Here is a 23,913-nt window from a genome sequence, read left to right on the forward strand (position 1 = left end):
CCTGAGGCTGGAGATCAGTGTGGATCCTGGTCTTTGGGGAAATAGAGACTTGCAAACACAATCCTGCAAGCTCCTCCTGTGTTTCCTGTACCGTCATCAATCTGTACTTGGCCACCATCTCTGTGTCTGCTGCCCGTAGATATTAGGAAGTTCACCATCTTAGTTATCTAGGCTTCCCAGAGCCCAGGAGGGATCCAGGAAGTGGGCAGGAGAAGAAGAAGAGGGTAGAAAGGGTGGAGATATCTCAACTGTTAAGGCTTAAGATCTGTTGAAGAAGAAGCTGAGGATTTCATAGCAGTTTGCCCGCTCTGGTTGAGCCCTGGCCAGGCTGGACCAGAGGAAGCTCTCATCGTGATTCCTTCATTTGCCTGCAGTTAGAGATTCATTAGTGTCAATTTAAAGTAGGGTCTCCCGTTACCTCTATCCCACACCATTATCCTTCTGTATCAAAAATATTCAAAGTTTAAAGTCCCTTCCTGAATTGGTTTCCAAAGCTTATTTGGGAAGGGAGTCACGCAGTCAGATGACCAACGTTACCTCAGCTGAAGAACCCAATAATTAATATATCAATTAACCCCAGGTGGGTCCTGAAGGGATAAACCACTTTGACCTAAAGGATCCTGCCTGGGCAACTGTTATAAAGGAGAAGTGCCATCCTATCCTCTCTGTACATCATCTGCATATCCATCAAATAGATATTAGTGACCTCCTTTTAATATAACATATTTATTGGAAGTGACTAATTATCCAGGTTTTTAAATAATCATGCACATTTTATAAGCATAGTAACTAAAGAGTTAAAAGGGCCTGGAAAGGTATCACAAGCCTCCCGGCTCTCAGAATGACTGCTTTGGCCTTGGAAGCGTTTCAAAAATAATTTAACCCCTTCCTCACCCAAGAAGGAGAACAGAGTGCTTATAATTATAAAAGTTGTCAGCTGCCTTGTATAAACTTTAGAAATATAACTTGAAAGCCCCAAGATGTTAGTTGGCAGCTGGAATAAATTTGAATCCGGTATTAAGATATATAACGTAACCAACGTTAAAAGTAACATTTTTAAGAAAATGGCATATAGATGTAGAAGGCCCAGAATTTGAGGAGTTTATTTGTCAGCATATTCAAAAGCTGTAATCTGCGTATACTGTCACTAAGTAAAAATAGGAGCTTTCCCAGTAACATCCAGGAATAAAGATTTTTTTTTTTTGGTGAAACCGCACAAAACGTTGCTCAGACTAGATATATTTATTGGTGTAACTTCAGATTCCAAACTATAAGCTCAGAATTTTAAGAGATTCGGGTCAAAGAATATTCTTCTTTTAGAGATACAACAGCTAATATGTTGGAGTTAGTTAAACTAAATTAGTCATGCAATGATTTATGAATAATAATTGGATGAACTGCATTGGATGCTAATATGAATATATCAGAAATAATGTCACTTTTCCCTGAAAATGCTTCTGTGTGAACCATAATACGTTCATGATATAAATTTAGGATTACATTTTGAAGAGTTTAGTCTATTTGCCCCTCATAGGATATTGTTTGTGAGGCTAAAATTGATAGAAAGCAAGCTTGATGACTCACTCAGAGACCCTTCTCCCCTCCCTTCTTTTCTCTTCCCAGCAGCATTAAGTAAACAAATGTTGGCTGACAAGCAGAAGCAGATCCTTTGATTATAAATAATTTCATTGGTTATTGGAAAAAAGATTCCATTATTCGCCTTTATGTATGGGAACTCACGTCTATTTTTGATGAATTTTTTTTTAACCCTTAACTTCTGCATGTTGGCTCATAGGTGGAAGAGTGGTAAGGGTGGGCAATGGGGGTCAAGTGACTTGTCCAGGGTCACACAGCTGGGAAGTGTCTGAGGCTGGATTTGAACCCAGGACCTCCTGTCTCTAGGCCTGACTCTCAATCCACTGAGCTACCCAGCTGCCCCTCCACCACGTCTATTTTTGAAAACAAATTTCCTATGATTTTAAAACTACTATTGTAGATTTTATTCTTATTTTTTTAAGTGAACCAGTCTCATCACCCCTCCCTTTTCCTGCTGCAGCAAGCAGGATTCTTCGAGAGCACTAAAATATACTATCCTAAGTAGGATAATGCTAACTTTAATCGGATAATTTTTCACCATTACAGTGACCTGTTTATAATTAAAGCTTCTATGCAGAAAGTCAGTGACATAAGCTCCCATTCATATGAGTTAATTATTTTAGCAATTGCTAGCTTATGTGAACATTCAAGTGTTTCATTTTCAAAATATAATGATTAGAATTGGAGTATTATTCATTATTGGGTAGAATTTTTTGTCACAAATCCCATGAACTCAGATGCCATTACTAACACACGGCAGCCTCCTGCCCCAAGGGGAAGAGGATCTGTTTGTATGTTTCCTGTTTGGGTACCGGAGCAGCTCATCCGACTCCACCATGACTCCAACCCCCAACCATCGTGATCACCTGCTTGATCTGACACAAAGAGTGCGACAGCTCCACCCCCAGTGGTGATCCTGAGCCCAGGGAACTACCAGAGCCCACTGACCAACATGGGGACGGAGCAAATGCCTTGTTGCCTCAGCAGAGGCTACTTTACCACCTGCCCTGCCTGCCGAAAAGCCAGCTGCCCTGTTTATAGCTATCAACCTTCTTCTGTTACTTCTGCAAAAGGAGAGCCTTACTGGGCACATATGCCTAACCCTCCCTTTGTGCAAGCTGTCACTTGGGCCTTCCCTGCTCCCCCTCCTCACTCAATCTCTCGTCTTCTTATGTACAACCTTTAGTTCAGTCCACCACAGTGGGATTGGTAATAGTTCTTTCCATTATTCATGCTCAAACTATAACTTGAGTGTAATTTGTATCACACAGCATCCAAGTATTGTAAATCTTAACACCTCAGCTCTTATCATTGTAAGTCAGCCTGCTCATATTTTGGTATTCAGCAGCTCCAACACAAATTAGCACGTACACGATGGGCCATACAAATTGCCACCCATAACCTTAAGTTACAGCTTAAACAAATAAAAAGGGGGGAGATGACAGAGACTCTAGGAAACTAGACAAAGGTCGGAACATAAACATTTCCCCGTCTCAGCATACAAAGTTTCCTTATCTAGAAGCAGACATAAATGCCCAGACAAAATTAGATATTCCCCTATTCCCTCAATGATACATTCTACCCCAAATTTTTTTGCATCTAGATATCGTGCTCATTTCCCGTATTTCACTTAGTTAACCCTTGTCTGCTGTGACTGATTGCTGCCCCCTTCAGGTTCATCTATTCTATTCATTTGATATAAATAAAAAGGGAGGAGATGTCAGGGACTGAGGTTTCAGGGTCTGAAAAGGCAAAGGTCTGTTGACCCCTGATGTTAGGTGAGGTCCAGGGCCTGACTAAGGCCTGACACTTCTCAGTTTCCACATTTCCCAACAACAAAATAGCTGATTCCCTCAGTTTCCACATTTCTCTAAGAGTTGCTGATTAAGGCATTAATCTTTTCCCAGGCAGAAAAGTATGTTTACCCAACTCTTGGTATTGTAAGGCGGGGGAAATATTCACAAGCTGCTCTGGTAAATCAGCAGCTGGACAGCATCCCTCCTTACAATAGGCCAGTAAAAGTGGGTACTGAGATTCTCAGCTGACGATTAGGATCAGCTAACTAAATCCTCCATGTTAAATAACTCAGTGCCTTCTTGATGAAATTGATTGTACTGTTCTGACTGTGATTGCATAGATGGTCTTGAAAGCTTTGAGATTAGTCACAGGCAGGAGTTGGTATCTGCCTATGAAAACTGATTTAAGCAGAGTGCCAGTCTAACTGGCAAACCAGTGAGTTTCTTCTTCCAGTTGGAGGAACAAGCCAGAAGACAGATCTTGGATATTCAGGTAAACTAATTTAATTAACTTTAACTGGGATAGCTCAAGGATGAATAAGGACTGAGGGAAGTTGGGTTAGGAAAAAGGTTGAGGATAAACTGAACTAAACTAGTTGGTAAGCCTTCTGACCTTCCCCAGAGGGGAAGCCTCAAATGGAAACTTGACACAGCTGTTGACTTGGTAACCTAGACCAAGCTTTAAGTGAGAAGTGATAGATTTGAACTTGATGATTGATCTTCAGTGATGGTATTGTTATGATTAAAAATGAGGGCCAAGATCAAAAGGAAGAATAGTATTTTAATAAAAGCCATGCTGATAGAGATAAACTGATCACGCGCCTGTAAGAAAAACCTATTCCAACCTCACCTCATCCATTTTACCTTCCTCTCTCCTCGAGCTCAGGTAACTAAAGAGGAAGTTCCAAGTCACTACCCCCTACTTAAAATAGTCCCTCACCTTTAATACGTCATCCAAAACAGGAAACCCATGAAACCTGTTGGACCACGGGAAATGTAGTTTTAAGGACCCCCACAGGTCCACAGAAGTTTGTCAAACACTATATTGAGGTTCAATCCTTCCAAATAGAACCCCAGGTGATTTTAACTAACACAGTATCTTGATGTTATTGTTGAAATGATTTGATTGATGGTCATAAATAATAGTTGATAGCAGACTATGAGATCATCAGACTTAAGCAACTGACCCTAGATAGGACCAGCTAATACAAGGTTATGGTGCAGCTTCTAGATTTGGCCAGAGAGATTTTTCTACCACCCTATACACCCACCAATAACTCAATATTGAGTCCCTTAGATTAGGGTTGCTCTCCTATTTATAGGGGTTTCTCTAATGGTCTTTTCCAGTCTCATTCCAGCTCATGCCAGCTCTGGAAATTCCAAGATATGAACTATCAACTGGCAACTGTTTGCCCAAGATGGCTTCTTGCAAAAAATATTTACAGTATTTCCCCTTTCTCAGTTACTGTTATCTTCCTGCATTTCCCCCCACCTATAGTGCTTTGCTCAAGGCTAACCCTTGTTATGGGAAAGTTGCTTGAATTTCCATGAGAAAGTCTCCTTGTGGTTTTTGTCTATATAAGCTTGTGTATTCATTCAATAAATTGCACTCTATTATCACCAGCAATTGGGGCCCTTCCAACCCCAAACTTTGACTTGACTCTTTTTTCCCCAGCCCTTACCTGGGGTACTCTTGGGCCCCATCCTGCCCTCCCCACCTTTGGGAGCATTTACAGGCACATATAACTGAGTTTAGGTTTTTGATCCATCTGCTATGAATTTTCCATTTTATGGATGAATTCATCCCACTCACATTCAAAAAGTTGATTATTAATATTTCTCTCCATTCTATTTTCCCCTATTACTTTTCCTTCTTTGGCTCTCTTTTTATCTTATTCCTCCTCAGAAATCAGTTTTTCCTCTCTCTTACCACCCCTGTCCCTATCCTTTCTTTAATCCCTCTCTTATTTTTCCTTCCCTGCCTTTTTTTGGTTTCCTCCCTTGTCTCTTCTCCATCCTTTCCTATTTGTTAATTTCTATGGTTTACTTCCTTATACCTCTCCTGTAAAAGTGAAATTTGGGAAATGTATCAAACTACATTTCCCGTCGTCCAACGGGTTTCTGTTTCCGGTTCTTTGGGCGTGGGGAGGCCTACGTCGACGCAGAGAGGAGTTTATAATCTCCTGAGTTAGGAGGGAGGCTCGCACTCTTGGCTAGCAGACTCGGAGGAGGAGAAAGGAGACAAAATGGAGGCGGCAAGTTTTGAATGCTTACAAGTGCGTGGTCTAATAACTTTATCTATCAGCATGGCTTTAATTAAAATACTAATATATATTATTATATCAGCCTTTATTATTTTTAATATTAATACTCCTCATGATAGATATTATGATATATGTTGAACATATATTTTCATATGATTCATATTTACCTCTTCATCATGTTGTGAAGCAAGAGACATAGTCAGTCTGGTTTACAGATGGGAGGTCATGGTTCAAATCTGGCCTCAGATATTCCCTGGCTGTGTAACATGGGCAAGTCATTTCAGCCAAATTACCTAGCCCACCTCTTCTGTCTTAGAACCAATACTTGATTCCAAGATAAAGGGTTTAAAAAAAAAAGAAAATACCATTTGACTTACCAAGATATTGAGGATATTTTTCAAGAAAATGCAGGGAAATGTGAAATGTAGAAAAAGAAAAATAACTTTTATTTGTTTCTACAAATTAACTGAAAATGTACATCAATAATGAATTTGTAATAGTAAAAGCATTTCAGAAAGTAGAGTCTAAACATGCAAACTTTCTCAGAGGAATTAGTAATTAATAGAGGGACAGATTCTTAGAAATAATTAGAAATAAAAGATCATTTTTGACAAGCAAATGGCCTTCTCTGTTGCCTTTAGGGTCCAACTAAAAGACCTAATTAGGAAGCTGAAATCCAAAGATTTGGGATATGCTAAAGACTGGATATGGCTAAGATTACCAAGAAGCTCACCAGTACTCATCCTGAAGGGAATATCCCATCAAAGCACCAACAAACAGAGAGGGTCTCCTCACTGAAGAATCAAGGAAGGAATCACTCTACTCAACACCACAAGCCAATGCAGGAAACAGGGAAAGAGTTTCCTCCACCAGTCCTGTTCACCAATGCAGAAAGAGTAACTGGATCCTCGAGCTGGCCTTTTTAAAGCAGTTTTCTTGAGGTCACTTCCTGTTTCTCCCCCTTTTTACAAGAGCCAATTGCAGTTTTTCAATTTGCCTAGCACTGACCAAGGGGGTGCACTGACCTCTGGAGTTATCACCCACTCTAGCAAGTGACTTGTGAACTCTCATACTTAGTAACTTAAAAGTTGCTGATTGATTCACTCTTCACAGTAATTTGATAGGTATGGCACTAAATAAACAAATTAATTTAGGTAGGATTGTCATTTTTATTATATTAGCTCATCCTACCCATGAGCAATCAATGTTTTTCCATTTGTTTATATCAGTGGTTCCCAAAATTTTTTGGCCTCCTGCCCCCTTTCCAGAAAAAATATTACTTATCCGGGAAATTAATTTTTAAAAATTTTAATAGTAATTAATAGGAAAGATAAATGCACTTGTGGCCATCACCACCCCCCTGGATCACTGCAGCACCCACCAGGAGGTGGTGGCACCTATTTTGGGAATCACTGGTTTAAATCTAGCTTTATTTATGTGAAAAGTGTTTTGTATTTGTATTCATACAATTCCTGAGCATGTCTTGGTGAACAAATCAAAGAAACAATTACCAATTTCATTGAAGAGAATGACACCGAGGAGACAACATATCAAAATCTATGGGATTTAGCCAAAGCAGAACTCACAGGAAAATTTATATCCCTGAGGGCCTATATCAAAAAAATAGAGAGGTAGGAGATCAGTGAATTGGGCATACAACTTAAAAAAAAACATAGAAAAAGAACAAATTAAAAACCCACATAAAAACTAAATTGGAAATCTAAAAATCAAAGAAGAAATCAATAAAATTGAAAGTAAAAGAACTATTGAACCAATAAATAAGACTAGGAACTGTTCTTTGAAAAAAAATGAATCAAATAGTTAAAGTATTGGTTAAACTAATTTTAAAAAAGAAAAAAGAGAATCAAATTATCTAAAGGGAATTCTTGGTTCTTTTTGAGTTCACATTTGTAAAGGGAATCCTTTGTTCTCTTTGCCTAAGTTGAAGTTAAAACTTTGACAACTTAAGTGCCCCTACTTAGTACCTCACTAGATTGTGAGGACAAGATTAGCTCTCCTTTGTCTACATTTTGATTGAATCAACACAAGCTTGAACTACTAGAGGAGCTCACAAATCATTTAGTGAATTCACACTTTACTTGATGCTAGGTGATTAGCTCATCCTCATTCATTCTTTAGACTTTAACCATCAGAAATAATGTCACCCCACCCAACTTAGAATTAAGGGAGGGGGAGGTCTGTGACCCACATGTGATAGTACATGACAAATCAAAAACAAATGACTGCCCCCTAGGCAGTCCAAAACAGTGTTGAGGCTGCCATTTGTCCACATGAAACTGGAAGTGGACTCAGGAAGTGACAAAAGCTGCTATCTTTTAAATATGATGGTAACTTCCTGTGTGGGGCTTTTGGTGCTTTGAACTTGGTGTTGAAGGAGCTTAGGTGAGACCTCAGACTGCTTCCCTTTGAATTATCACATGGGTAAATTAGGTTGACTCTCTTTCTCTTCCCTTGGCATTTCTGGAGGCTCTAGCCTCAAGGAGGCCTCTCTTCTTAGAGGAGGCCTTGTGGCTAGAAGCCTTGTTTAATTAACATTTGTGCCCCCTCTGCTTAGGCCTCTGAATCCCTATCTGGTTCAGGCCTCTGGTCTGGGCCAGAGTTTCTCTCTCATTTTCTCTACCTTCAACCTTCCTAATTGTAAATAAACTACCATAAAAGTCATCCTGACTTGGGTCTCTTTTATTTTGAAATCGAGTTCATCGATTTCTAGTGAACAAAATTTAAATATCAAGTCCAACCATAATAATTCCCATTTCCCCCTCTTACAGTGAGAAGCCAGCAAAATACTTAAAGAGCTCCACCTTTTTAAGAGATCACGGAAAGGTATGAATCCAAAAGTGAGAACTTGGACAATTTGGAAACTGTGATTGGCCCCCATGAAAAAGGGTAGGGATAGGAAATCACCATAAAAGCCATGAACATCTCTGAGTGAGCAGTCTAGTGAAGTTGACTATTGAAGAGTGTCTTCTGGAGATAGTCTTCAAGGGAACTTCACTGGAGACTACAGCTTGGATCGTGGCATCAACCTTGGATTCTGACTCCGGGACTACTTTGTTGAGTGAGTGAAATGGGCTGACTACTTTCCTACTTCCTTAAAAGACTAGCTTCCATTTTGGAGGAGGCCTCATAGTTGCTCACTACCAGTTCTCCTGGCTGAGGACTAATATAGTTATCTTCTCTAATCTCTCTCACATTTCTCTACCTCATTGTTTCCCACTCTATTTTATAAATAAACTTCTGACTTGAGATATAATAACACCAGTGACCATGTTATTTCACATAATTTAAGTCCAACCACTAAACTTAACCCTTACACGCTCGGGGTTGTTACACAAAAGGAAGTTCCCCAATATGGATAAATCAGGGATGAGAAGTTGGGGGGGAATGTTATCTATTGAATGAGCCCCAAAGGATCCCCGGCAATTGCTCACAGCCGGGTTAAATAACAGTTCAAAATGGTGAGTAATTCATCTTCCTTCACAACTCATAAAGACTCTATCCTCTTCCAAATCAGCTGCTGTCAGTGTAGATGTTAACTTTCTTGTCCTTAGCTATTTGCAGAGCTCTTAACAAGCTAATTACTTCTGCTCCTTGGCAACTTTGAAACTTGAGTTAGTAAAGATGATACAAGATGAGATGACAAAGTTTGGGGAAAAGGCAAAAGAGCAAGAAAAAATAATGCAACTAGTAGAGACAAAAGAAACTGACAAGCAGGGCACTGAAAGCAATAGCCACAATACAGTTAAAGGAGCAGAAGCCTCAATTCCTATACTCCTCATACAGGACATGTCCATCCTTCAAAAAGACCAGAGAATAGTACATTTAAAGACCCATAGACCCTTCACAAGTAGTGACCTTGAGAGTTTAAAAAACAGAATGCCAGATTCCAATGAAAATCTAAAAAAGTGCTTAAAAGAATGGAAAAGAGCCATAAGACTTTATGATCCTTCTTACTGGGACATAGAAATTTTATTAGAGGAATTATTTGCACCCACACAAACACAGCAATTCATACAGGAAACAAGAACTAATAGTAGACTTACATCATGGCCAGAACATTACTCTGATCTGGAATTGTCTAATCCTCTTAACCATCCATTCTTAAAATGCTGCAGGGAGGTTTTGACTGAAATGATGTCCAATTTTGCAAAGGGGCCAAATGCCTGGGGTCAGTTCTGAGGCATTAAAGCAAAAGTTAGGGGAACATCCTAGTATCTTCCTAGATAGATTACTCAAGGCCGAAGAATTAATTTTGGGGTTCAGGGATCTGGCTGAGACAAATCTGCAGCACATCTGCAGACAGTTTGTAAAAGGGAGCAGCTAACCCACAAAACCATATTTCCAATTGCATTGCCTGGGGTGGGAGGAGCTACCCCTAAAAGATTTGAGAAAAATATCTACTTACGTCCATTTTGGGTCACAGGAGATAATTGACAAAGATAGGCAAACTGAAAAGACTAAGGATGAAACAATTATTGATCTCAAAAGGCAATTAAAGGAAGCAAAATCAACAACCAAACATAAGGAAATAGAAGAGATAAAAAACTTAGCCACATTGCAGGCCAGAAATAACATCACTAAGACCCAGCATCAGCCAAGACAAAATGCTGATACAAGAAAATGTTTTCTTTGTGGGAAACCAGGCCATCTTGTGAGAAATTGTTATTACAAGCAACAAATTAACTTTAATAACTCTCTAATAGTAATAACAATAGAAGAAACTATACAAATACTTACACCAACTCAAAATACAGCCAAAACAATGCATATTCAAAGAAAAATGACAGATGCTGCAATCATGATTGTGGGGTTTCAAGAAATACAAATAACACAGCACTTGACGTTAAGACCATGGAAGGGTATATTTCACAAGGTGACAGGCCAAGATTTTCTGGAACTGAAGCCAGTGCATGAAACCAGGAACCAATATAAGCACTCAAAGCAATAGAAAAAGAGTGCAAAGATGAGAAAGGGACAAGAAGCCAAATAGAGAAAAGTCGGGACACAAAAATAGAAAATGGGGATGGTAGAACAGAGAATGAATGTAAAGGCAGACTAGAAGAGGAGATGTAATTAGTCAAAGATCTGGAAGATATAAAAAATGAAATTTATGGGACAAAAATAACAAAGAACAGAAAAAAATCAAAGCAGAATACAAACAGACATACTTGCACTTACAAAAGCATGGAAAGACAGCACAAGAGATATTCTTATGGGAAAAAGCAAAAGCAAAGACATAAATCAATTCAATACACAAGAAGAAGCAAAAACAAACCTCAAATTATTAACATACACAGTCAAAGAATCTACAGACATGCAAAATCAAATCACACTGATAGACAATTTACCACAAGAGCAAAACCTATAGAAACAAAATCATGTGGATGTTCTGATCAACTTAAAACACAAACTGCTAAAGAACTAGACAAAGCAAAGCAAATCTTTACACATGGGATTGGGAAGGAAAGATTAGAAAAAGATCTTTAGACATGCAAACAAGCAAACACCGCCAAGATAAAAGGAAAAGTGATAATGGAAATGAGTTATTGGGAAATCATGGTAACTTCAAAGCTAAACCCAAAAAGCAGAGAATTCATTCCTGCAGCATCTCCCAGGATAAGTTGTGTCTCAAGAATATCAATCCTTTCAGCTTATAAACACACAGAAAAGCATGCAGAAAGATCAAATAGATTAAAGAAATCCCAAGAGCAAGCAAACAAACAAACTCATGCAGAAGCAGGAGAGAATGAAAGGAAAAAGAGAACACACATACAAAAGCAAAAGTAGCAATAGAGGGAAACAATACCAATACAAAATCTTTGTTGTTTACTGATGTATCCATCAACACTACCTGAATTCAATCTTGCTAATGCAAACTGCGAAGAAACAAAAGAGCAATGCAAGGAAACCTTTAATCACAGACAAAGGTTCCTTGAATCAAACCAGAATGAATCTCAAGAAGAAATGATCAAGGAAGCAAATGAATCTTTTCCTTACCCAAAACCCATAATAGAAACAAAATCAAATGGTAACATTACAACTAATCGTGACAGCACAAGGCAAAACACATATGTACCAATCCACACTACCACGTGGGACAGTGGTCATACAAAAAGACAATAATAAATCACACAAGGCAAGGGGAAGTAACATTCAAAGAGGAAGAAAACATTGTGGGAGGGGAACAGACTGGGATGGATATAGTACAAGGGAAATACTTGGATACCATAGAAACAACAGCCCCAGTGGTACAAGTTCAGCAAGAGAATGAAAACAAGGAACTACATGTAATGATTAGGGTTGGAAACAAAATATATCCTGCACTAATTGACACAGGTGTTATAAAAAGTGTCCTCAAAATATCTCCAAAAATAGCAAAAGCATTGGGTCTACAACTACAGAAACAATTGCACCCTTGAGCCAAGTCAATCAAAGAACAGAAAGCAATGAACTACACATGACAAGCATGCTACCAGAAAATGACTTAGCAGATATGGACATTGAAGCAATTAGACACAGATTATAGCAAACCATCATGAAACTACCCTGTTTTATAGACTCCGATGACGCAAGTTCTGATTGTGAAGAGCAATTAAAAAGCCTATATCAAGACTGACCTATACTATACTCAGTAAACCAGACATAGGTATTGAAGAATGATGTCAGTGGCTACGTTCCATACATAGAATAGACTAATGATCCATCAAAAGTGCAGAGCACACAAGAAAAACAAAAACAGAGAAAGACTGCCAATGAAATGTGGAGTAGACTGTAGCAAGGATGGCACAGCAGATGGGTGGGATCTGAGCAACACTGGATTTCTAGTTCCAATGATGGAGAATGTTATACCTCCAAAGAAAACCTGTATGCACATGGATATTGAATCCACAAACCCAAGTTACATCAAGGCAAAAGGTTTCAAGAAGAGTGTATATAAGGAACACAGAGACCATCATCTGAGAACTGTAAAGCCAAGTTACAGAGAATTCACACATATACACTAGTCATGTAAAGAAAGAAAAACAAATCACAGAACATCCAAATCAATTAGAACAAGAAGAACAAATCAATGATCAAGAGACAGAAATCTAAGAAAGTGCATAAAACATAAACCCACACTCAATTGATTAACACAACTGACAAAGCAACACAATTCACACATTCCAGTATCTGGACCAGAGACCCGTCCAACAAGATGTACGACAATAGCCAAACATGTGACAATGTTACAAAGAAGGGGGAAAGAATCAAGAGAAGAACAGAGGAGCCAGCAAATCACCAAGGAGACTGGTACAAGGAAAATATACTCTTCAGCTAATCCCTCACCCCCCCACCCCCAAAACATCTGACTGCTGCCTCTGTTTGAACTCTCAACCTTCTTATTGCTTTGGTATTGGGATCCAGGGATCTGTGAGTGACTCAAACCCTCCCCACGCTCTGTGTGTTGACTTCATCACAGACATTGAGGCCAAAACCCTGTGTAAAAGGGGATATGAGCCTATCTTCACCCTTGGGGACTTGCAGGTTAATGGCACCTGTTTGTGACTTCTGAGGCAGACCTCAGCCTTCCATTTCTTGCCCTCACTGTTTCAGCATTATTATAGCCTCTCAAGTTGATCCCCTGAAGGCCTGGTGTTGGAAAGTGCCTCCACTTTGCCTTTCCCCAAAGACAGTGTAAAAAACACTGATGAACACATCCCTGGTCTTGTTCAGCACCATAGGGCTGGGGGTGGGAAGTACTAAAGCCCTAGGTCCTACTGCCCTGACTCAAGGCAGTCAACATTTTCACTCTCTCATCAAATGGATCTAGACCTCATTGAGTTAGAAACCTCTGTTAATTTCTTAAAACAATCATGCTGGCTGAGATGTTACTTCGAAATAGAAGGGGGCTGGATTTCCTGTGTGGCATTGGGAGAAACCTGTTGTTTCTACGCCAACCATTCTTTGGTGATATAGAATGCAGTCCCACTACCCTCCCATGGGCCACCAAACATGAGTCAAGAGTTTGACTCACACACACAAGAAAATGAGAGATTGAAGTGAAGTAAACTAAGTCACTGACCAGAAAACCCATTTTTCTTTGGAGAAAAGTAGAAATCAGAAATGAACCTTCCTGTGAAGGTCAGCTCAGAACCAAAGCAACACAGTCCAGATCCAGGATAAGATACACGATAGAAAGTCCTGGTTCCCATGCTAATAACCAAAATAGCTTCCAGATGATAAAGTTTGCTTACTTCATCAAGGTTATGTTTCATTTATGAACATTTGCTTTATATCTGCACCCTATAAAAACTGCATTGTAATTTTTAGTCCAGTGCAGCTTTCACTAGGAAACTGCCCTGGCTATTTAGGTAAGATCCACTAATTTGAACTTCTGGGTGTCTGGACTCACTTTCTGAGGTAAACCACTTCAAAACCACCTGACCATTTATTTATTTCAATATCCCAGGGATTTCCCTACCCTTTTACATAGGGTAAGGATATATGATATGCAAACTGTATGCCCTTAACAAGGAAAATTTGACCAGCCCTGAAATCAAGTAGGATTTGACATGAGGATTACATGCAATTAAATATATTACCTTTCCTCTATTTGCAATAAGGATAAAAGAGGAGAAGCCAGAAGAAATAGGAGATACTATCTCAAGTCAGCCTTTTTCTGTTGCTGGTTGTACAATTATCACCTGGGAAGGTAAGTTAAAATCTTTTCCTTCTCCTTAAAAATACATTAGAATTTTTATCTAATGGACCACTCAGAAAAGTGACCTTTTGCCTATTACAATGAATTTAATAAGTAAATTTTAAAAATTACACCAGATAACATGGATTTTACCAGCATAACCCAAGTTGGACAACCATTGTCTCTTTTGGGTTTAAAATGACTCATATGTTCAGAGGACATTTTACGGTATCTCTCTTTAGCTGGTGAAATAGGTTTGATACTCTACATATTCTACCTGAAAAAGCAAAAGGATGATCATTTGTTTGCACTCTGAGTTGAATTAAAAGCTCAAAATGAAAGTTTATGGGAGATAAAAAGTTCTATAAAAAACACTGGAAGAAACTTAAAAATCCTCCAGAAAAATCTCTCCAAACTTCCTCATTATTGGAGCCAATTCTATCTCTGTCCCATCCTACTCTACACAATCTTGTTCCTCACACTCAACCTATTTCCCCCCACCCCAGCCTCTACCCCAATACCTCCTCTCCCTGCCTTATATCCATTCATATTCTCCTTCCCCTGCCCCTAACTTTTAACCCNACATGGATTTTACCAGCATAACCCAAGTTGGACAACCATTGTCTCTTTTGGGTTTAAAATGACTCATATGTTCAGAGGACATTTTACGGTATCTCTCTTTAGCTGGTGAAATAGGTTTGATACTCTACATATTCTACCTGAAAAAGCAAAAGGATGATCATTTGTTTGCACTCTGAGTTGAATTAAAAGCTCAAAATGAAAGTTTATGGGAGATAAAAAGTTCTATAAAAAACACTGGAAGAAACTTAAAAATCCTCCAGAAAAATCTCTCCAAACTTCCTCATTATTGGAGCCAATTCTATCTCTGTCCCATCCTACTCTACACAATCTTGTTCCTCACACTCAACCTATCTCCCCCCACCCAGCCTCTACCCCAATACCTCCTCTCCCTGCCTTATATCCATTCATATTCTCCTCCCCCTGCCCCTAACTTTTAACCCTCTGCCCCTCCTGCCCCTGCCTCAGCCCCTTTTCCCCCTGCCAAATCTATTCCTCCCCCTACCCCTTCTGTACCTACCTCTTATCCCTCTGTTCCTCCCTTCCCAGAACCTTTCCCTCTCAGCTTACCTACTTCTCCCCCTTCCCTTACCTATCCCATTGAAAACCAAACATCAAACCTACAGACAGGAATACAAAATAATCCAGCTGAAACCATATACCCCCTGAAGTTAGTATCCACCTTTAATAAGAATGGGGATGTAGTTTCCCTTAGGTACAATTTACCATTCACCTCCCAAGATACTGAAAGATTCAAACAAGACAATCCATCTTTTGAAGACAAACCAATGGTGATAATCAGAGAACTAGAGGGTATCTTTTGCACATATGACCCTGCATGGGTGGATATTGAAAACCTACTGCAAGCCTTTTTTTTTTTTTGCAAGCCTTTTTAACAGAGGAAAATAAGATTATCTCTCTCGTTATTCAGGCCCAAGGAAGGAAAGCAATTAATTGGCCATGAAATGACCCAAAATGGAACTTCAATAATGAACAGGATTACACAAGATTATGTCAGTATAGAGAGGCATTATTAATAGCAATGAGGACTTGTTCTGACAGACCAAGCACATGGATGAAATTTGAAAACCTAAAACAAAAAATTGACGAAATCCCTAGCTTGATTAAGAAATCTGTAGTTTTCTACTGAGTTTAAATTAAGTTCTTAGAAATTAACATGCCATGGGGTCAAAGCAGCATTTTTATGTGTTTCCTCAATGGATTGCCCTCTTTCCCTTCTAGTTAGCAATTCTTCCATCAATAGTGAAAAGTCAGAGAAATCAGGATCAAAAATTTTAATAGCCCTTTTAAATACCTTGATGATTTTGTGGGGATCATTGTAAAAATGAGGTGTTAATTGAATCTAAATCAGTTGAGGAAAAATGCTTGTGTGTTCTTACATGCACATCCCCTACATCTAGTGTTAAATAGGTCAAATCTCACAAAGGAAACAAGGAAGCAGCCTTGTCATTCAATGCTTCAGTTTCCCTATTAAGCTTAGAGGGATGTTGGGATGTTTCAGCACCCCCTCTTAAGCTTGCTGACCACTTTCATTAACATTGTTATGCTTAACACCATCACAACAACATTCCTCCATTTTATCCAATTTAGCTTGCAGTGCAACAGTCATTTGCTTTAATTCAGGGTTTCTAAACACTATACAAATAATAGTTTTGAACTTATACACCACAGCCAGTAGAATCTATTTAAACCTTTAAAGTCATATAAAATAACCAATCCTATAGGTATATAGGAACATACTTTTCAAGCATTTGGTATGTTGTATGCTTTATCCTGTTGGCCTTCCCAAACCCTGTAATCCTTCTGATACTGGCCCTAAACCATCATCCATTGACCTACTTTTAGATACTTAAGTCACTCTGAAGATTTGGGAAGCTAGGAGGATGCTTTTCTTTTGAGAAAGAGCTAAATTAAGTTTGTTTCCTGCCTTTTGCATTCTAGTTTTTTAATCCAAATCAATTCTTTGAAGTTTTCAGCACTTATCAATCTTGTGAATTTTAATATAACCACAACAAGAAAATTGCCTTTGCAATTGAATCTTGCTTTCACCATTTTCTTCAAAATTAGCTTTGACTATATTTTTAATCTCAAGATTCTTTTGTTCTGATATTTTCAAATGGAATATTATTGTGCCATTAGAAATGAAGAATATGATGATCCCTAAAAAACCCTGGAACTATTTAGATGAAATGATGCAAAGTGAGTGGAGCAGAACCAGGAGACTATTGAACACAATAACAGCAATAATGGTGATGATCAACTGAGAATAACATAACTATTATCAACAAGGCAAGAATCCAGGACAGCTCCAAGAGATTCATCATGAACAAGGCTTTCCATCAACATACAAGGAAGTGACAGAATATGAATGCAGATTCAAGCATGTCACTCTTCACTTTATTTCCTCCAAGAAGGTTTTTCTCATATAAGCAATATGTGTCTTCTTTCACAACATAATGAACATGGAAATGTGTATTGAATGATAACCCGTGGACAGCACATGTCATACTACTTACCATCTTGGGGAAGAGAGAGGGAGAATGGAGTGCAAAATATCAGAAAATGAATATTAAAATTGTATCAACATGTAGAATAAATAAACAAAGGAATCGACTTCAGCCAGAAGCCAACTTTTTCATTATGGTGTTGAGTGTATTAATGAGAAATTAAAATCTGGTTTTCCTTTTAGACAAGAGGGAGAAGAGGAGAAGGGACAGTCCTAGGAGTATTGTGGGTCTGGGATGGATGAAGGGAGAATCTTCCTTAAATCCCTAAAATAGATGAACTTCTGGAAGAAGGAGCATTTGAGCTGTGGTCTTCCCTACTAGCTTGTCCCACCAAGGCTGCTGGCTGGAGCTCTGTGGGCAAGAACACTCCAGGATCTATAGTAATGGGGAGCCAGACTAATTGGTATTTATTCTTCAGAGTGGGAAAATGATATCCACACAAGGAAAGGGGCTGGTCCAGGCAAATAGCTAGGAAAATAGAATAGCCAGGTTCAAATCCTGGTCCTTGGTCTTCAATTCCAGGTCTCTTTAGGTGACTCTGAAAGTCAATGAAATGACCTAACTTATAGATTGAATAGATTTAGCGAATGCTGCATTTAGATGTAATCTCAGCTTGTGAGGAGGGATCCTGGGCCAAGGCAAGCAGAGCAGGGGCTGTCAGAAACATTCCTGGATTTAGCAGAACTTGCTACAGCATCCTCTGAAAGTTATGGAACTTTTATGCTGTGCAGGTGCTTGGGGGTTAGGGCTGGCCCAGACAATCCCCCTTCTCACCTGAGGGCCAGCCTCCCCCTCTCCTCTAGAGGTAAGTATGCTCTGCCCTCTCTTATACAGCATATTCCCACCCTACAGTGTAATGACAGATCTATTGTAGGGAGAACGCAGATAATTCCCAATTTGTAATCATTGTTTGACCCCTCTGAGGATGTCAGGGGACCCAGCATTCCAGAGGCACATTCTACTCAGAGGAAAGTCCTTTCCCTCTCAGAGTACCACAGATTACTATTCCCCATAGTTTTAGGCTTTTTTGTCTTTTCTGCTTTTCCCCTTGGGGTGGCAAGCAGAGGTCTTAATGGCATGGTTTCTTGGGAATGAGGTAGGACAGGATCTAGTCTCTGAAAGCAGAGGGAAAATGGATGAGGACCTGCTTCTTCCTCTGGGCCCCCAGGCTTGGGCTAAGCTCAACAGAGGGTAGCATAGACACTGGGCTCCACTGGTCCAGATTGGGGAGGGGACTCAGTCCCACACTTGAGGCTCTTGTGGTTCAATTGGGCATAGGTCACTTCCTGAGGATCTTCTCTTTGGAGAGCCTGGCAGGAGAAGAGGAAGCATGAGGAGGTGAGGGAATTAAGGAGGGCATTGGGGCAGGAGGGCTCAAGAGGGGCAAGGGTCCTGAACCCAGCAGCCCTCCTAGCTGTGTGTGACCTGGGAGAAGGTCTCCCTCTCTGTTCCTCCCATAAGGAGAGTGCTGGGCAAAGGAGGGGAGATCTGGGAGTGACTTGACTATGTCCTCTTGTCCAGCCTCCTCTGTCTGTCATCATTCATAGCAGCATCTGGATACATGAGGAGAAGGGATGAGGGGCCAGGACACTGGTTCTTCCCAGGGCAGGCTTTGCCCTCTCACACCCCAGGCCATCCTGCCCCTCATCTCTGTCACTCATACAGGGTTTCCTCTAGGGTGCTCCAGCTAGTTCTGAGCTGTGGAGGAAGAAGACAGAGGAAGATGAGGGAGAGGTTCTGAGAAGGGGGGCTGGTACACTGGGGTGGTCTAGGAGAAATGTGGGGTATGGCAGGGCCCCTACCTCCTGATGTCTGCCTCTCTGGGCCCTTTCCCTTTAAGGAGAGGGGGAGTCAGGTTTTATCGGGGCTTAGATCACTCCCATCAGACCCTCTGCCTGGGGGCCCCCAGCACCAAGAACTCACCCAGTCTGGGCTGGTACCAATCTCAGTGAAGATAAAGGAAGGTCAGGAAGAGGAAGACTGAAATGCTCATCAGTATGTCTGCTTGGAGGCAGGAGTGACTGGAAGAAGCTAAGGATGAAGACAAAGGTTGGAGCAGGTAGAATAATACTGATGTTTGTGGAGGCCCCTATCTAAGGGGAAGAGACCCAGCCCTGTGGTCTGAGTTGCCCCAGTGTGAGAGGAGGAGATCCAGCCTTGTCCTCAGGGACCCCCCAGGCTCATTCAATCATTCAGTTCTCCAGACTTCTCTGAATCACCCACCCTGTGCCAGGCCAGGCCCAGAGGATACAAAGAGAAAACAGAATAGCTCCTGCCCTCCAGGGGCTCACATTCTCCTGTAACGCTCTGTTATCCCCTATAAAAATAGCTCAGTCTCCTCTGAGGAGTGGGATCATTAACAACAGGGGAATGGGACAAATGTTGTAGATCAGGAAAGGCTTCCTGTAGGAGGTGACTCCTAAGCTTAGTCTCGGAGACATTTTGCGTAGTAAGAGGATTAGGTGAGGAAGCAGAGCATTCCAGGCAGGGGGCACAGCCTGGGAAAAGATCCAGAGGTGGGAAAGAATTAGAAGGAGCTTCAGGAGGAGTTGTGGGAAATGAGGAGACTCTGGATGGGGCAGGTAGACCAGGACTAGCCACCCAGCCCCGAGGCCTCCCTCCTCTATTCAGAATCCTCCAGGTACTCAACTGAAGGCCTGTTCCCTGATTCAGGGCTTGGAGAGGTCCCTGGGGATGAGGAAGGGACAGGGTTAGGGGCTCTGCAGGGGGTCCAGAAAGGCCTGGAGAGCTGGAGAGTCTATAGATGGGGTGTAAGCCTAGCTCTGCCCAGACTTGCTGGGTGAGGGATGTTGGGCAAGTCCCTCCTCTCTGTGGGCCTCCTGGATTTCCCATCTGTCAAATGGGCCCGAGCTCAGGACCTCTCCTGGCCTGGCTCTGAGACTTGATGCTCCTGTGATTTCTGTAACCCCTTTCTGAGCTCCTGGGGGGCTCTGGGGGCAGACAGGGATCCCCGAAGAATTGAGGAGCTGGTGAGGCAGGGAGGGACCCTCTGAGTCCTTCTCAGGGCTCCTGGTCTTGGCTGGTTGCAGGGTCCTGAGGTTGCCCCCTGCCTTGGGCCCGAGCCCTGAGACTGCTGGATCAGTGGGAGACTGTTCTAGGCAGAGGAGGGATGAGGGGGAGGAGGGCCCTCTGGTGCTTCCAGCTTAGGAGAATTGGGGTGTGGGTGCCTGAGAGACCCCCCTCCCTCTATACTGGGGAAGCCAGGGAGAAGCAGAGCCCTCAGCCCCCTAGTCCTACTTATGGCTGTGTGAGTGAGGAGAGGGAGGGCTCAGGGAAGGTAAGGAGAGAATATGGGTGAAAGGTGGGGGCTGCTCTGCCCATCTCTGCTCCCCTCCTTCACCCCATAACTGACCAGGCCTGTCCTTCCTTCTTTTTCCCTAGCCTAGACATTTCTTTGTCCCTGTTCCTTCTGTCCAGCCCTCCTCATGCCTTGGTTTCCCCTGAGAAAGGGGGGCTCAGAATTGGCCTAGATAGAGGTGGATGGAAATGGGGGAGAGAGTGAGACCCCCAGCCTGTCCTCAGAGCAAGCAGTTATTCCCTGGGTGGGGAGGATGTAAGAACTGGGAAGTCTCAGAGTTTTGGGGTAGGTGAGGACCCATTGAGGTGCCTGGAACAGGGAGAGGAGGAGGGGGGTCTGGGCGGGTTTAACATGCCTCCCCTCCCCCTCATTTCCTCCATCCCCCCACCTCAGACCTGTTCTGCTCTCCTCTTGTCCCCCTCTGAGCTCCTTAAACCCCTTCCTGGGGCTGAATAGAATATTGTCAGGATGTGGAAGCAACATGACTGGATGGGCTGTTGAAGTAGGGGGTCTAGAGGTGTCATGAGGAGAGGCCTCACTGTCTGCATTCTCTGAGGATGACCCAGTGTCCTTCCCTCTGAGCCTCCAGCCTCTGCCCCCCCCAGTCTCTGGGCTCCCCTGGGGCAGGCCCTGAGCAGGCAGGGAGGGAGCTTGGGAGAGGTGGGGGGCTGGGAGGGGCCGGGGCTGCCTCACCTGAGACCCTGAGCACCAGGGGGGCGCTGGGGGAGGACCACTCATAGGGGGAAGAACTATGAAAGCCGTAGCATCGGTAAGTGCCATCGTGGGTCAGATTCACAGCAGGGAAGAAGAAGTCAGCCTGATACCCCCTTTCATGGCTCCGGGTCCTGCAGCGGCTGATCTCTTCTCCATCCTTGTGCAGGACGCACCAGCCATACCATCCCTCTGACCAACACCGCAGGGTCACGTTCTGTCCTGGGGCCGGCTTAGAGCTGGGCAGGGCTGCCAGGGAGGGCGGGGGAGAGAGGCCTGGAGGGGGAGACCCTGGAGTTAGAGCCGGAGCAGCCCTTGTGCAGGGAGGGGGCAGATCTGGCTGGGAGGAGGCCTGGGCTGGGCTGGGAGGTTCAGCTCTGAGAGAGGAAAAGTCAGAGTATGAGGGGAGAGAAAGACCTTGGACAGCTCCGGGGCAAGGAATGAGGGGAAGTGAGGGGGGAAGAGAGAAAGAGGAGGAGGAGATGGAGAACCTGGGTGATCGCCTGGGACAGACCTGAGAAGGAGAGGAAGAGGCTCAGCTGTGCCTCTGGCTTCCCCTCCCTCCTGATCCTTACCAACAAAGCCCCAGGCCTGAGCTGGGAGAAGGTCTGGGCAGCAGCAGCAGCTCCACCCTCTGCTCTCTCCTGGCTCTAGGAGGGGCTGGGCTGGCAGTGGGAGATGCCCCACTAGTCCTGACCCCTTCCCCAGGGAGCCCCCAGCGCTGTCTGGTCCTCTGAGGTCCAAGCTGAGCCTCTCTTGACTCCTATCTGGCCCCAAGATGTGAGTGAGGAAGTTCATAGGGCAGAGGAGAGAGCCCTGGGCCAGGAGTCAGGAAGGCCTAATTTCAAATCCAGCCTTAAAAACTATGTGATCCTGGACATGCCACTTCTTTGCCGCAGTTTCCTCATCTGTAAAATGGGGACCACTGTTGTGTAGAGATGGATGCATCCATCTCTACACAACACCACGCAAACACCTACATAGCAGAGTTGTTGTGAGGATCCAATGACATAAGTGTAATGTGCTTGTCACATAGCAGGTGCTATAGAGATGCTGATTCCTCCCCTCTTCTGCCAGCCCCAGAGGGAGAGCTGAGGCAGACACAGGGGAGAAGCCAGGAAGGGCAGAGCCAAGGGGACACTTGGGGCCAGGCTGGGCTGGGGAGGGACCCAGGACTGTGGAGACCCTGAGCCAGCCCTGATTGTGAGTGAGGGGGGGCTGGTGGGGGTGATCTGCCTCACCTGTCACCACCAGCTTCAGGGAGTCACTGATCTTTGACAACCCAGAGGATGAATTTCTGTAGAGGCACCGGTAGGGCCCTGCATCAGATGATGTCACAGATGGGAACAAAAACTTGCCCTCATGTCCAGCTTGTCTCACAGATTTGACATTTTCCCATCCAGATGCTTTGTCTTTCTCCAGCCACCACTCTTCTGCCTCCCATGATGCCCTGCACCTGAGGGTCACAGCTCCCCCTTGGGGCACCAAAGAGCCATTCTCTGCCCTGAGGGAGGGTTTGGGGAGTCCATCTGGAAGGGAAGGAGAGCTGTTAGTTCCAGGGGATCCCCTTTCTGTAGGTACCCCGCCCCCACCCTGGGTTTCCTCTCTAAATAGATCCTGTCAACCCAGCCCAGACCTCCCCCAGCTCTCTCTCCTGGATCAGTTGTGTCCTCTGGGCAGGGGGATTGTGGGGGAAAAGACTTACCTGCTTCCTGGGTCCTTGTCCCCTTGCACAGACACAGCCCTGGCAGAGAAGACCCTCATTACTCACGACTCCACTCCAGCATCCCCAAAGGAAGGAGAGAGACAGCTCAGGGCCAGGGCTTAGAGCTGGTGTGAGTGAAGGAGGCTGGACCCCAGGAGACCCCTCTAAGAGTCCCAGCTTCTCTCCTCCCAACCTCACCTTGCTGTGTGACCTTAGACTTGTCACTCCCCTACTCTGGAGGAAAGTTTCCTCCTCAACAAAGTGGAGGTCGGTGGGTGGGTGCAGGTAGGACTTGATGGTGGGTAAAGTCTCCTCTAGGGTAGGGGCTGCTGAGGACTTACCGAGGCACAGCAAGATTGAGTGAGCAGAGGTCATGATGCTCCCAGAGGCTGGTGGGAGAGGGGACCCAGGCTGACCTAGAGCTAGTCTGAGGCTCACAATGTGACCAGGGTCAGCTCTGTACATTTTCCCCACCCAGAGCCTGTCTTATAAGCATCACTCCTCCTTCATCTCTGTAGGTCATGCTTGATTAATGGTGAAATGCAGTGGGGAGGGAGCAGGGTTGGGAGGGGAGATGGTTGGAGAGTCATCTGGAATCAGAATAATGTAACACTTGCTTTTTCCTGATGACTCAATTCCCATCCTCAGGGACAGATCCTCTGGTCAGCTTTAGGAGCAGCCTCACACCTTCCCTCCTCTCCCCCCATAACTGGC

At 43.1% G+C, this 23,913-nt stretch overlaps 1 protein-coding gene across 1 annotated transcript in view; it reads right to left on the bottom strand.

Annotated features, from left to right (window-relative positions):
- The window catches only part of LOC123239923 (leukocyte immunoglobulin-like receptor subfamily A member 2), a 51,651-nt gene extending 28,077 nt beyond the window's left edge, over positions 1-23,574 (bottom strand). The window contains exons 1-4 of the mRNA XM_044667246.1: positions 23,541-23,574; positions 23,200-23,238; positions 22,736-23,023; positions 21,477-21,770 (exon numbers count right to left, since the gene is read on the bottom strand). Of these exons, the coding sequence (XP_044523181.1) occupies positions 21,477-21,770; positions 22,736-23,023; positions 23,200-23,238; positions 23,541-23,574 (655 nt within the window). The remainder of the gene's footprint in view (positions 1-21,476; positions 21,771-22,735; positions 23,024-23,199; positions 23,239-23,540) is intronic.
- Positions 23,575-23,913: the final 339 nt, after the last annotated feature.

This window comes from Gracilinanus agilis, chromosome 3 (genome assembly GCF_016433145.1).
Source record: "Gracilinanus agilis isolate LMUSP501 chromosome 3, AgileGrace, whole genome shotgun sequence".
Classification (NCBI taxonomy): domain Eukaryota; kingdom Metazoa; phylum Chordata; class Mammalia; order Didelphimorphia; family Didelphidae; genus Gracilinanus; species Gracilinanus agilis.